Below are 15,067 nucleotides of genomic sequence, written 5' to 3' on the forward strand. Positions count from 1 at the left end.
AAATGTATTATAAAGATTGGTGGACTCAGACCATTTCTCACCATTTATAAGATCTTTAAATCCCGAGGACTTTAGATGTCACTAAAATACTGACTCGATGGAAAAAGGTCGTTGCACAGGAACACTTCCCCGAGTTTTATTGCACCAAACGATCTTAGTTATGTTTCCTCATTTTCTGTAAGACTTCTCCTCCTGCAAAACATTTATATTGCAATAATGAATGAGTCACTGGTCTTCTTGGTTATTTGGTCATCACTAAAACTTGTATTTTCTCTTTATTTAAGCAAAAACATGTACAAGTGAAAATTCCCTCCTCTAAGCAGTTTTATATATAAGCCCCTGTCCCACATGGTGACAGATGTGGCTGCCATTTGTTTCTAGTCGAAAAAAGGAAGACATTTCAGCAAGAATGAGGACATCCCTTCATGTAATCTTGTTTGACTTTACATTTGTCCCCTTGCCCCATCTAAAAAAAAGCCAGACAAGAACTTTTCTGGGAAGATCTCATTTGGAACGACGTGCAAAACTAGGGCAAAAAGACAAAGTCACCTTATGTCAAAGCATTCCTTTTGATTTAACTCGATGGAATAAAATATCTCCCATTCAATCCAGATCAGAGTAATCGTGAGCATCAACACGGATGACCAGAGTGCTCAATGAAAGGCGTGACACGCCGAGGTGACAGGAGAGCGAACCGTGGTACGGTGTTGTTACAGCAGATGACAGAGTAGTTCATCTGTGCACGGAGTATCATTTCATATACAGGTCCTTTGAGCAGGCTGTGCACGTGCAGTGTGTGTGCTCTCGTGCATGTGAGGAAAAATGGTTCACCCAATGGGTAGGTGAGCAGCATGCAGCGCTGGGCAGGGGAATTTGGTCCGAGGCAGGGGCGGGGCGTCGGGGGGGGCTGGGGGGGGCCGTACTCCCCCGGCCCGGGGCCCAATGGGCCCCTGAGGCAGCAGGCCCCGCCCGCCAGATTTTATTAAAATTTTTTTTTGTTTTTGTGTTTTTTCTTGCTTCATATTACGTATAAAACATTGTATAATATGTTGTGCTGAGATTTTCACACTCACAGTTAACATTAAAACAAAAATTGCAAGTGAATCTCCAAATGTATTTTGGGTAAAATTGTTGGTCATCAACAGCCGTTTATCAACGTCATCATCGATCACTTGTCAACAGAGCACAGTAATCCTACAGCCTAAACGTATGTTTTATCGTTCTTTTATCGAATCTTTTATCACTTTTTCTTTTATTTGTCGGTTTCAATCTTTGAAGGTCAAAGACAGAAACTTGCTCAATAAGGTTGTCAGTCTAAGCAGTAAAATCATTGGGTCGGCTCAACAAACTTTACAAGAACTTTATAACAAACAGCTGATCAAGAACAGAAAACAAACAAAAAAAAAAAAGAACTCTCACATCCCTTAATAAACAGTTTCAGTTTCTACCATCAGTTACTGCTTACACTCCTTTTGCAAAGACAAACACTCCTTTGTCCCTCCGCTATTGTTCTTTTAAAGGCAGGATTGAGGCAAGATTTATGAAAAAAATGTGTATACATTTTAAGTTTTCTAGTAATAGCATGCGCGTTCTCCCCGTTCTCCGGTGCCGGCTTCACTGTTGGCTGCAGGACCCCCGACGGCCGTCGTGGTGAAGGGTGGCGCTAGAGAGTCTCATTTCTTAAAAGGAGCCTCATGCTCCTTTAAATGCCGGAAAGGAAAGGTAGTGGATGAAAAAGCCTTCCCTCTTAACTATAGCTTAGGTCTGTACTATGATGTGTAACTTATTGTAATTTATTATGTATATTTTATGTATATTTACCATTGTGTGCTTCTCCTGTCGCGAAACTAATCGCCCCCTTGGGGACAAATAAAATAATTGATTGATTAATAAACATGAGTGGGAGTTATAAACACAAAAGTGGAGCAATTAAATGCAAAGAAAAAGAAAAAGGGAGCAAGAAAAAGACAAATTGTCTAAGCTAGACGCATATTTTGTTGGCCCTAATCCTCCTCCTGTGGGAGATGAACTGCAGCTCCCGAGGCTCCGGCCTGCAAACATGCACAAAAGAGAAAAAAGGGGGCCGGCACAAGAAACTACAGGAACGATGGACAAAAGTGATAGCTATGAGATATTTATAATAAATAAAAATGGTAATGGAGAAGAGAGGAAGGGAAAGGGAGAGGAGAAGAAGAGTGAGAAGCACTGCCCAACGGATCATGTCGGTGCCCCCCTGCAGCATAAGCCTATAGCAGCATGCTATAGTTCATATAGTAGCCCTAGCTTATTTCCTTCTCTGTGTCTCGGCTGTAGGGATGATAATAGGGACTCAGCAGCTGCATATGCCCCGCCCTCCGGTCATATGCCCCGCCCCCTGCCATAGGCCCGCCCCCCAGCCCGGCTCTCATATGTTCCACTACTGGTCCGAGGGCCTATCTGTGTTTCCGTCCGAGCTTTTCCAGGTTTTAGTCTGGTTTGCCTGACCTGACCTGCCGTGACTCCAGCCCGGCAGGGAAGCCATAACACATCATTTAAAGTGGTTCCTTCTCTGCACCTGAGAAGGGAAGTGCACATTCAGCCAGGGCCTTGCCTTCGCCCCAGAACCGTGGTCCACTTCACCTCCCGCTTGTCTCCGTGTGGGTTTGTTTGTGGTTGTGCAGATATCAATGAAAACTGAAACAGTGGATCTTGCCTTAGTTCCTTGTGTACTTGAGTGGAGATATTTTTTCCAAGCGCCATGTGTCCTTCTGTCCACACCTTTCCAATCTCTCGTCAGTACGGAGGTTTAGGATGTGGTGAGGCCAGCTAAGGATCAAGAACGTGAGTCTGGCCGGTTCAAAATGGCAACGCCTCTAAAGTGCACATGCTTGGTAATTAAAGTACAACCTCAGTTCCAAAAACATTGGAAAAAAAATAAAAGCAGAATGCAATGATTCGCAGGGAAGCAGCATCCATGGTTTCCAGAATGACTTTCAGATTCTGACCATAGGACAGTTTTTCCTTTTGCCTCCGTTTTAAGCGTTGTCCCAGAAAAGACAGCAGCGTTCTGGATCGTGTTCACATGAAACTTTCACCACAGCCAACTGCGTTTTTGGTGACTTCCAGACATGTTGGTGAGTATGCAGTTGTTCCCAGCGTGTGTTGTTGGTGCACAGTCGTCGGAGGACTCTCAGGTGTCCCATGTGGATCCAAGTTCTTCTAGTTATTTATTTTTTAATGATATGATCTTCTGTGGCCGATTCAAAGTCTTCACGTGTTTGTACTGAGGAGCAGTGTTTTAATATAATTATACAAGTTATAGGCAGAGATTTTCAGTTAACCTCTGCCCTTTTTTTGCTTCTCTAAGACGTTACTTTGATAACCAGTCACGTCACTGACAAGTTACTAATGAACCTAATTAGTCTCCAGATGTTCCTCCAACTGTTTCCTTCTTCACTTCTGTTTACAGGCTTTTCTTGTCTATTCCCTAGCTTTTCTGAGATGTGTTCAAAGTTCAGATTTACCTTTTATGGTAAAGTGTATCACTTTCAACATTTGGATGTTTTCTAATTCTGTACTGTAATAAAATATGCAAATCTTGCAAATCACTGACTACTTTTACATGCAGCCAAAATTGGGGTTATTACTAATATTCCGGTTACTGAAACATTCGGAATATTCCGTTTACATGCGTGAGCATGTAGGGTTATCCCTGTTTACATGGTAATTAATCATTCGGGATATCCCGATCAAACCAGCGACGCGCGGAGAACTTGATGACGCAATTCCCGTCATTTCCACTTCTTCTTCCTGTATCCAAATTCAAAACAAATGCTAGTTTGCGCAACTTTTCACTCACCTTCTTTTAAATCTTCTATCCCGGTACTTTCTACCGTCTACAAATGCAGAAATGTTCATATCCTTCATTACATTTATGAAGTGATTAGTCTCCTCCTGGTCTTGGTTTCTCCGTGTTTAGAAGAACTTCCTGGACTCAAAAGACCAGGATTCCTTGTGAACAGAACATGTGCAGAAAACAATTTCCTGTTCCGTTTGATGGAGATATTCCGTTTGGCGTTTACATGACCCAATATTCGGGTTTTAAAAGGAGTAACCCAGGGGTCATATTCGGGTTTTTAAAAACCCGAATATGAGCAAATTCGGGTTATTCTAAGGGGTTATTGGTGTTTACATGGCCGTGCAAATTTGGGTTATTGCCAATATTCGGGTTTTAAAAGGGTTATTGATGCATGGAAACACAGTCACTGCGTTATTTCTATATACATCCTACTCTTGGAGCGTTTTCAGAGTTGGGTTTGCAGAAGCTCAAGTGCGCCTGAGTCCGTCGCATACTGCAAAGACAAGTGGAAAGCTGGAGGGGGACAGCATTACCAACCTTGCAATGAAAATGTTTTTGGCTTCTAAATGAAGTTTTGAAGTTTTGTTTCCAAGGTTATGTGGGGAAATACCTCTGTGATCATGGTGGATGAGGGTATTTTGCACAACGTTTGGCTGCCTTGTAAGTGTTACAGAGGGAAAAGCGCATGTGGAGCTGTATTCTGTCAGGGTTATGTGTTGAATCATGCTGTTGGCTGCGGTAAACTGCCGGCTGATGTCAGCGCTGCGGTATGCACTGGCTGGGCTCGGCTGTAAGCTGACCACCCCCTCTGCTGTGCTTCTATTTCCAGGGTGTGAGCGGAATGTCCGTGGATGAGAAGCCTGAAGCCCCCATGTATGTGTATGAGTCGACAGTTCATTGTACCAATATCCTCATCTGCCTCAACGACCAGCGGAAGCAGGATATCCTGTGCGATGTGACCGTCCTGGTGGAGGGGAAGGAGTTCCGAGGGCATCGGGCCGTGCTGGCCGCCTGCAGCGAGTATTTCCTCCAGGCGCTGGTGGGCCAAGCGGAGAATGGTTTGGTTGTCAGCCTTCCTGAAGAGGTAGGCCCATCAAACACACTGGCAGGTTTCCCTTCCCTGGGGCTGAAAGGATGCTGACTTTTAGACAATGCAGCACTAAATCTCCCCTCTGACACGCAGCAAAACAAGCCTAAATGGGTGTACACGTGAACTCCTATCCAGCCCTCATGATCAGAGAAGAACAGTTACACCAGGGACACATGAGCTGGGTTTTATTATTAGAAATTATTAGAATTTTACACCAAATAAATATATATTGTGGTATACCTGGGTATAAAGTAGCGGATACCTGAGTGATTTTTGCCCCATGTGCAGTTATATGTTACTGTATATAAACACTTTTTACCCTGAGTCCCTGTATTCATCTATACAAAAAATTCATATCCTATTCATTACTAGCATTCTTACTCATAGATATTTCTACAAGCATATATATATATATATATATATATATATATATATATATATACATATACTGACATCCCTCCTTTCAATCCCTTATGTCATTTCATCAATGAATGTGGTTTTACTGCTATTTCAACATTTAGAGTCATCACCAGAAAAATAACTTATTTGACAATTTTCATCTGTTTAAAGTAAATTTTCACTTGAAATAAGTAGGAAAATCTGCCAGTGGGACAAGATTTATCTTCTCATTACGAGCAAAAAAATCTTGTTCCACTGGAAAATTTTTCAGATTTTTCTACTTATTTCAAGTGAAAATCTACTTCAAACAGGTGAAAATTGTTGTTTTTTCCAGTGATGAGTCTTGTTTTAAGTGTAATGAGATTTTTTTACTAAAATGAGACATTTTAACTAGAAATAAGACAAATATTCTTGTTAAGATTTAGAGTTTTTGCAGTGATCCATGTTACTTATCCTGTGAAGGACAGAGTCATATTGATAAGTTCAGAAAAGTGTTTTTTATTGTTGTGTTTTGATGTATTTGATGTAAGCCCAGTGGATATTTAAAGCTTACAGAAGGCTGCATTTAACTGCTGCTATGTCATTCCTGCAGTATTTCTGCAGGTGTTTTGGTCACTGCTATTATTTGTAATATATTATATTATTTGTAATCAGCACAAATTATCTGTCCCCATATGATCAAATCCACCATCCCCCCTGATTCTTTTTTACAACTCGAGTACTGCTTGTTACTGTCCATACATGTATAGGTACATGCATTTCCCCATACATATATACACCTACATACTGTATATATATATGTACATATATGTGTACCTCGTTCCGTTTAGAAACTCCCGTAAACACATTTTTGTTCCTCGCGTCTGTCTAAAGTTTTCTCTCTTCCCAGTCCCTCACGATTCCCTCTGTTTTAATTTATAAGGTGAATAATAAGAGAGGTTTTTTTTCATTACTTTCTGTCAAATAAGAAGTTTACATACACTTTTTACCTGTTTTTCGTAGAATTGCTTTTAAATTGTTTGCGTTCAGGTGAAACAAAAAAAAGTAGTTGTCTTAGAAAGCTCGCTCTCATGAATCAATACACCCGATCGCCACAAATTCTGCTCTGACATTGAAAAATACCGGTACGAGTGCGGTGGTAGACTGGACACATCCATCTCTGCGTGTGGTTCTGTTACAAGTGTATTTATTGGACTTTCCCTGTCAGACCACAGAATCGGGGGAAGATTATCGCCCTGATTTACTTCACTTTGCTCCACCCCGTTCATACCAGTATTTACTGCTGAGAAAAGGCATGTCTTAGATTTTACTATTGACAAGTGTGACATGTTGCTGCAGCAGCTCTGGCAACTCTGGACATTTATAAGCAACGCAGCTAGAAGACATACAACTTATTGACTGCCAAGCTATGTTAAACTTAATTTACTGGACACAAAGAAAAACTGGCCACGCACTAGAAGATATTTTGATGCTAATTCTCTTTCGCAACAGTAAAGTCCCAATCACTTTTATCAGCCTGTAGATAGTTTTATCTGACTTTATCTGGTTTGAAGTCCAGAATCTGCTTGGAGATAGATTTGAGAGTGCTTCTTTCAAATCATAAAGATTCAACATATTGAATATTTACATTATTACAATCAATTTGTATTTAGCCAGTAGCAGAGTATTTCTAAGAAGTAGAAACACACAAAAGCAGTCATGAAGACTGCCTGGTAGAGGAGGAACTATCTTATCATAAGGCTGTTCTAGCTGATGCTATACAAAGAAAACCAGAAAGCTGGTTTTAGACATTATAATAATTTAAAAACTATGACTAGAAGGAAAAAAAACAACATCTTTTTGGCTTCATTTGGACTCATCATTCACCCCTCTTGGAACTGAGTGGGCGAGATTTGTCCAGCAAGAGCAAATACCCAGAAATCTCATCTTAATTCTGTTTTCCTTTTTAATTAACTTTAAACTTCTTAATTCCAACGTAGCGAACCTTGTTCCTGCACCTGTTTAGTTGTCTGCACACGTTCCTCACACATTCCTCAAAAATCTATTTATTACTTATTTATTACTTATTACTTTTTAATTATTATTTTTTCCAGCTCAAGTAGAAGGAAAAATATGAAATTCCTCTCTTAAAGAATATTAAATAATCACAATTAGTACTATGTTGAATTATATACAGTTTGATATATATATATATATATATATATATATATATATATATATATATATATATATATATATATATATATATATATGTATATATATATATATGTATATATATATATATATATATATGTATATATATATATATGTATATATATATATATATATATATATATATATATATATATATATATATATATATATATATATATATGTGTATATATATATATATATATATATATATATATATATATATATATATATATATATATATATATATATATATATATATATATATCTAGAGGAGATCATGGAGGAATGGACCAAAATACCAGCAACAGTGTAGAAAACCTGGTGAAGATTTACAGAAAACATCTGACCTCTGTCATTGCCAACAAAGGGAATATAACAAAGTATTGAGATGAACTTTTGTTATTGACCAAATACTTATTTTCCACTATAATTTGCAAATACATTCTTTAAAAATCAGACAATGTATTTATGTATGAGAGAGAGAGAGAGAGAGAGAGAGAGAGAGAGAGAGAGAGAGAGAGAGAGAGAGAGACAGAGAGACAGAGAGAGAGAGAGAGAGACAGAGAGAGAGAGAGAGAGAGACAGAGAGACAGAGAGAGAGACAGAGAGAGAGAGAGAGAGAGAGAGAGAGAGCAGATGGGAGTAGATTTGTCTGAAGGATAATGACTCAGTGAAAGGTGTGACAGAGTGAATTCTTGAGTCTGTAGTATGTGATTGTTAATTAGCACCTGTCTGCTGAACGTGTCAGCGGCACATAGCACTTTGTTACAAGATTAACGCTACTTCTGGCTCAGCGCTCATCGGGTTCAGGAATACTCCTCCGTCTTGCTCACCTCACTTCTATCCCTTTGCAATGATCGGCTTCAGAACTGCTCAGAGGAGAAATCATTCAATCAATTCAGATCTCCTTTAATCTCATTTTTATGTTTTAATGCCTGAAGTAAACAACATTTACGATGAACCCTACAGTACACCACAAGTGTAAGCAGGGGTGCCTGGGTTTTACAGGCCTTACCAGCAGAGGTGGTAGAGTAGCCAAACATTGTACTCAAGTAAAAGTACTGTTACTTCAGAATCATATGAATCAAGTAGAAGTAAAAAGTAGTCATCCAAATAATGACTTGAGTAAAAGTAAAAAAGTACTTGGTGAAAAAACTACTCAAGTACTGAGTAACTGTTGAGTAACATGTGATTTATTTTTTTAAAACAACCATTCAAACAGACAAAAGTACAAAATAATCATCTTCAGGCAAATTAAATCAATAAAATAAATTAAAATTAATAAAAAATTAAAAATAGCTTAAATTAAAATAATCTTAAAGTAAAGTCAAGTACTTTAATAAATAATAAAATAAATTAAAAAATAGCAGAATAAAAAAATAAATTAATCACAAGTAGCACAAAATTTCCAGCCTTTGTACTTTTCTTTTTTAACCAGGCAGAACTAGAACAAACATGAACTCATAGAAACTCTGTGTGTGTTTGAGTCTGTGTAAATGTGACAAAACATGCAAAAACAAACATTTTTCCCAAAGAATCACTGTGATGTCATGAGATTGACGCGTACGCGGATAAAAGGGATAAAAGAAAAGTAACAGCTCAACGTAGCCTAATGTAGCGGAGTAAGAGGAACAGTTTCTCCTTCACAAATCTACTCAAGTAAAAGTAAAAAGTATAGTGATTCAAAACTACTCCTAAAAGTATTTCCCAAAACTTACTCAAGTAAATGTAACGGAGTAAATGTAACTCGTTACTACCCACCTCTGCTTACCAGAGGCCACAGCGAGGGGAAATGGCCTTGATTCCGTGGGGAAAGCACTTCCCCGACACATTGATGTCACATATATGCTACAAACATGTGCTGCTGAGGAAAATGGGGCACATCCCACATGTGCCTCGGAGCTGTGGCGCCTCATTGGGGCCAGCACACATTCATAAATGAACGCTTATCAACCAACTTTATTGTTGCTCTTATTGAAAAGAAAGACGGCGCATTTTTTATTTATTCATTCCTTTATTGTTTATTTTACTTCATTTTTTAAACATCTTTTTTAAGTCAAGCCATTTCGGCGGGAAGTAACGGGTGCGGAAAGCAGCATCCTTTTCAGTCATGCATGTATGAATAATTCATGAGCTTCTGCGTGTTTCAGGTGTGAGATGAAGTGTAGGAAGTAACATCTTCCAATGGCTGCGTCTCTAATGTGCCAAAGAGAAATGCTACTTTGGAGGTTTTAACTAAGCCACCTTCTGTTAACGTACATACAATTGGACAAATTCACATTTCATTTAAATGGCAACACATGACATGAAGAACCTATTTAGTCATAACGGATCCTTCGGATTAGTGGTTCACTGATGTTGAGTTTTTTATTGACAGATAGAGATGCTGACTGATTGGACAGCAAACAATGGCAAATATCTAGTTTAAAAAAAAAACTCCATTCAATTTTATTGTTATAGTTTCTATTACAATACAGATTTTCCCTAGGTGCTTTTCAGAGGCCCAGGGGCCTCATTTATAAAGCTTGCTTGCACACAAAACAGTGCTTGAAAGATGCGGATGCCACCTTCTACGCAAAGGTTTGGATTTAAAAAGAAAAAACGAACCGAAAAATGTGCGTATCCCTACGGCAACCCTGACCCTCCCGTAGGAATTTACTTAAGACATGGGGAACTGGCGACGCAGGCGGTGAGGTGGTGAAATGAAGCCAGATTCATGTCATACTCTTAATAATGTCATCACATATCAGACTTATAATATAATAGCGCTGATCAAGTCCCTCTGTGTTTGAAGCTCAGCGTCAGTCAGGACGCCCCTTGAAATACAGAATTGTTACGTAATTGGGAATTAAAATTTATATAAAAACCTTTTATTCCGTATTTCACAATCGTCCCATGCACGTCTGTCACACACGCACACACTAGTTAAGCCTAATTATGCCTAAATAATGGTTCCGCGTTAAATCGACACAGAGCCTATGCCGTAGGGTTACGCCGTAGGTTACGCGGCGACGTGCCCTGTACGGAGCGCGGGCCACGTAACCTACGCCGTAGGCTCTGCGTCGATTTAACGGGGAACCATAAATCAGCCTTGAGCAGCACAGAGGGGAGGGTAGGAGGGGAGGAGGGGTAGCGGGGCTCCCGTCCCGTCTTCGCACAGAGTGTCTTGATGATTTGCAATTACAGGCTGAGCCTACCATTAGTTCTTAAACTGTAAAAAAAGGGGGGGGGGGGGGGGGACAAAAGCATGAGTTTGAAAAGTGGGGGGGAAATGTCCCCCCTGTTCCCAGTGGAAATTGCGCCCTTGCGCCTCACAGCGTTTTATTTTCACTCGCTTTATTTTATACTATTTATATACTTTTTTACTTTTACTGTGACCACCAAATAATGTGGTTTTCCTGTCCTCCACCTCATCCACAACATCTCCATCTCAGTCTCCGTGAAATTCAGTGGCACGGTGGCTCGACACGTCTCATTCATCCTGACGCCCAAACAGGCTGCAGGAGCCGCTGCGCATGCTCAGCAGGCTCATTCATATGCAAATACTACTTTGCATTGCCCTTTTAAGGTATGAAGTGGGTGTGTAGAGGGCGGGATATGAGGCGGATTCAGCTGCGCAACCTTCCAGCTGGACTGTGATTTATAAAGCGAACATTGTGTGCAAGTGTGCGTGCATGCGGTTTTATAAATCCAGATTTTTTATTGGGCCCGCCATTTTTGGCTTTTGGGTGTACGTGCACTTTTAGTATGAATTCTACGCACTCCTTTATAAATGAGGCCCCAGAACATTGAATATCAGTGACATGTTTGTCGTGGAAATATTAGACTCTAACTTATTTGATCTGGTCTTTTTTCTCAAGTACAATTAATGTAGAATTAATGTTTTGTACACATATTTGCATTTGCTGAGAGTTTTCTGTTATTAACACAAAAGGCTCCAAAATATTATGACCGCATTCTAAATATTTGGCTAAATTAACAGTCCTTTTTCACAGTAACCAAATCTTCCGTCAAAAAATATCTCAGCAGGGGTGGTTTAAAAAGAAAAGAAACAAAGAAAAGATTAGTGGTTTTCTGTTGTCTATTCTATTGTCTTTAATGTGTCATCCCAGAATGCTGACTTGTGTTCTGTTATTAGCAAATTATTCTCACTCCTGGTCCTGAAAATATTGCTAGAAGCTGGAAGCGCGGTGGTTCATGTTCTCTGTTATGAACAGGCTGACGTCTCCAAGCCGTTGCTCCTGGGTTCTTCTTTACCTCATTAAAGACTCTTCGTGGTGACTTTGGGGTTATCTTGGCCAGTAGCCAATATACTAAACCGTTATCCATTTATAGACTAACTGTGGACTGAATCCAACTGCCTCAACACTTAACTTTATATACTATAACTTCATATCCTTTTCAGGCCATGTTCAGAGATCTTTTTGTGAGACATAGTTCACATTTATCAGATGACCAACCAAGTTGAAACATTATTTCTTTTAGCAATAAAGAGAGCTCTAATTCACACCTCCAAACTTATTTCATTATTTGGGCTGTAGGTTATGGAGGATTTTTTGTGCCAAAATTAAATAAATAAATACATCATTAATTAATTAAATTGGGAATGAAATATATCATTAATTAATTAAATGTGTCGTTAATTAATTAAAATTAGAATTAAATATGTCATTAATTAATTAAAATACAATTCATTTTAAGTAAAAATATTTAAAAAAATTTTAAGTAAAAAATATTTAAAAAAAAAATATATAAAAAATTCAGATTAATTTTCGTTTACATATAACATTGTTTGTAGTCATTTTAGTTCAATTTAAAGCTTATTTCTACAAATAAAATCAGCACTGTAGGCAGCTATCTTGGACCAGCGGCCACTCTGATTGGTCCAGCACGCTCACGTGACAATGTCGAAGCACTTTGTGTCAACTCCGCCTCTGGAAATAGTTCCACTTTTAAAACGTCGTTTGTGAAGCTAGTTTCCCGAGATCGGACTTCGACGACTAGATAAATGCTTGGCATCAATAGCTGTATATGTTGAAGTGAATGGCATGAGATAAAAAGTCGTGCGCACGAGATAACAATAATAATTTCCATGTCACCTCCAGGGCTCCGTACAGACCAAAGCAGTGGATTCCACTAGATTTGCGTTAGCTCCGCCCACTGAGTTTGACGAGTGAAACTGACAGTTTTACATTTACATTTCATGATTCAGCAACACGAAATCATTAATTAAATGTGTCGTTAATTAATTAAATGCAGTTTTACATTTCATGATTCACACGCAACACGAAATCATTAATTAAATGTGTCATTAATTAATTAAATGCTGAAACAATAAATATATATTTTTACTTAAAATGAATTGTATTTTAATTAATTAATGACATATTTAATTCTAATTTTAATTAATTAACGACACATTTAATTAATTAATGATATATTTCATTCCCAATTTAATTAATTAATGATGTATTTATTTATTTAATTTTGGCACAAAAAATCCTCCATAGTAGGTGTGCGAACCACTGACTATGAATAACTTTCATTGAGATAATTAGTCTGTGGGCTCATTTATTTTTTCCTCCATCACTGTTAATAAGTAATGTGTGTGTTTAATAAAGACATGATGGATGGATGGATGGATGGATGGATGGATGGATGGATGGATGGATGGATGGATGGATGGATGGAGGGTGGATGGATGGATGGATGGATGGATGATGGATGGATGCATGGATGGATGGATGGATGGATGGATGGATGGATGGATGGATGGATGGATGGATGGATGGATGGATGGATGGATGGAGGGTGGATGGATGGATGGATGGATGGATGATGGATGGATGCATGGATGGATGGATGGATGGATGGATGGAGGATGGATGGATGGATGGAGGGAGGGAGGGAGGGAGGGAGGGAGGGAGGGATGGATGGATGGATGGATGCATGGATGGATGCATGGATGGATGGATGGATGGATGGATGGATGGATGGATGGATGGATGGATGGATGGATGGATGGATGGACATTATAATTGTATGTTTTCAGCTTCAGCACATTTGGTATTGTGAATTGGATGACATTTTATGGCAAAGTAATGCAAAGCTTTCACACACTTTGTCATGCCCCTGTATATGCACAAATATGTGTAGATAACATAATGTGTAAAAGAAAAACCAAGTTCTTTGATATTTTCCCCTTAAATGTAGAGTACAAAAGTGGCACAAAAAAACAAGAAGAATACAGTGAAAATGGTTCAGGAGTACAGCTTAAGTTTAAGCATAAGTACAACTATTTTTGGCTCAATTTAAGCTTTTTTTCCCCCTGCATAGTTATGTTTCTATTCTATATTTACCTTTGAATTACCTTCCCTCTATGTCCCGTCTCGACAGCCACTGTGAAGGCAGTGGCTTATACTTGAAGCCCGTCATAGCGCTGATGTTTTTTGAACATCTCTTGTCACCCTTTGCTTTCCGGTCACTGACTTGAGTCTGCTGATGCATCCCTGGCTTCAGTCTGACCTCTCTCTTCTCTCTTAAGTTGGGGGGATGGTCCGCTCAGTCGCCACCGTTCTGTCAGCTCATCCTTTAGCTTGAAAACATGTACTGAAGCAGTGCTTGACTGACTGTTGGCTGTCTGGTCGTGTTGGGGGACTCCTGCTGCGGCCACTGAGGGCAACCATCCCCATGGAACAAAGGGCACATCAGAATTGCTTCGGCTGCCAGTGAGAGAAAGGGAGAAGTTGGTGGAGATGAAACATGAAGCGAAGACCACCACCACCCCCCACCCACATCATACTTCTCCCATGGCTTCTCCGCCTCTCGAGTTGCTGGAGCTGGCACAGCTGAGTGACATCATCTATATCTAATGTGATTGCCATCTTGGACAGTGGAAGCCAGTTTTCAAGGGGTTTTGTTGACTATCACATCATGGGAGCAAAACAAACCCACCTTCTCTCGGGAATGCTGACAGCAGGGCAAAGATCACAACCCGTGTGATGTTTCTACAGCATATTTACATCACTGGGCAGCATCCCATTGACCAGGGAGGGGGGGTCTTACTCAGTACGTTTACATGCAGCAGTTCAATCGGATTTCTGATCGTATAAGACATCGTTCGGACTTTTAAACTGCATGTAAACACCTCAATCCCATCTACTTCTGACCTATTTCGGACTTATATCGGACATTTAATGATCGGATAGCAACACCTCGTTCACAGTCGGAATTTTAACGCCATGTATACGGAGACATCGGATATTGCAGTCTGCACATGCTGGAGAATTTCCTCTGGGGCTTCACCCGGAAGTGAAAGGAGACGGCTCGTGTTAAATAGTTGTTTAAACACCTTTAAAAAGATTGCGAAAGAGATGTCAGAAGCTTCATCAGGACACCGGAGCAGATCAAAATAAAGTGGAAAAATATACGGAAGGCGTAACATTGGCGCCAAACAAAACAACCGTCAACCGGAAGTGGCTCTTTGTTGAAATGGTTACCATGGTTACCATGGTTACCATGGTTACAGCGCCACAGAGCGTCACGGA

General features: G+C 39.6%; 1 protein-coding gene across 2 annotated transcripts in view; it reads left to right on the plus strand.

Moving 5' to 3' along the window:
- Positions 1-15,067, plus strand: part of bach2b (BTB and CNC homology 1, basic leucine zipper transcription factor 2b) — a 145,528-nt gene that overhangs the window by 94,225 nt on the left and 36,236 nt on the right. For both annotated transcript variants that reach the window (XM_061746747.1, XM_061746748.1), the window contains one exon: positions 4,668-4,922. In XM_061746747.1, coding sequence (XP_061602731.1) covers positions 4,668-4,922 — 255 coding nt within the window. The remainder of the gene's footprint in view (positions 1-4,667; positions 4,923-15,067) is intronic.

This window comes from Cololabis saira, chromosome 18 (genome assembly GCF_033807715.1).
Source record: "Cololabis saira isolate AMF1-May2022 chromosome 18, fColSai1.1, whole genome shotgun sequence".
In the NCBI taxonomy this organism is placed as follows: domain Eukaryota; kingdom Metazoa; phylum Chordata; class Actinopteri; order Beloniformes; family Belonidae; genus Cololabis; species Cololabis saira.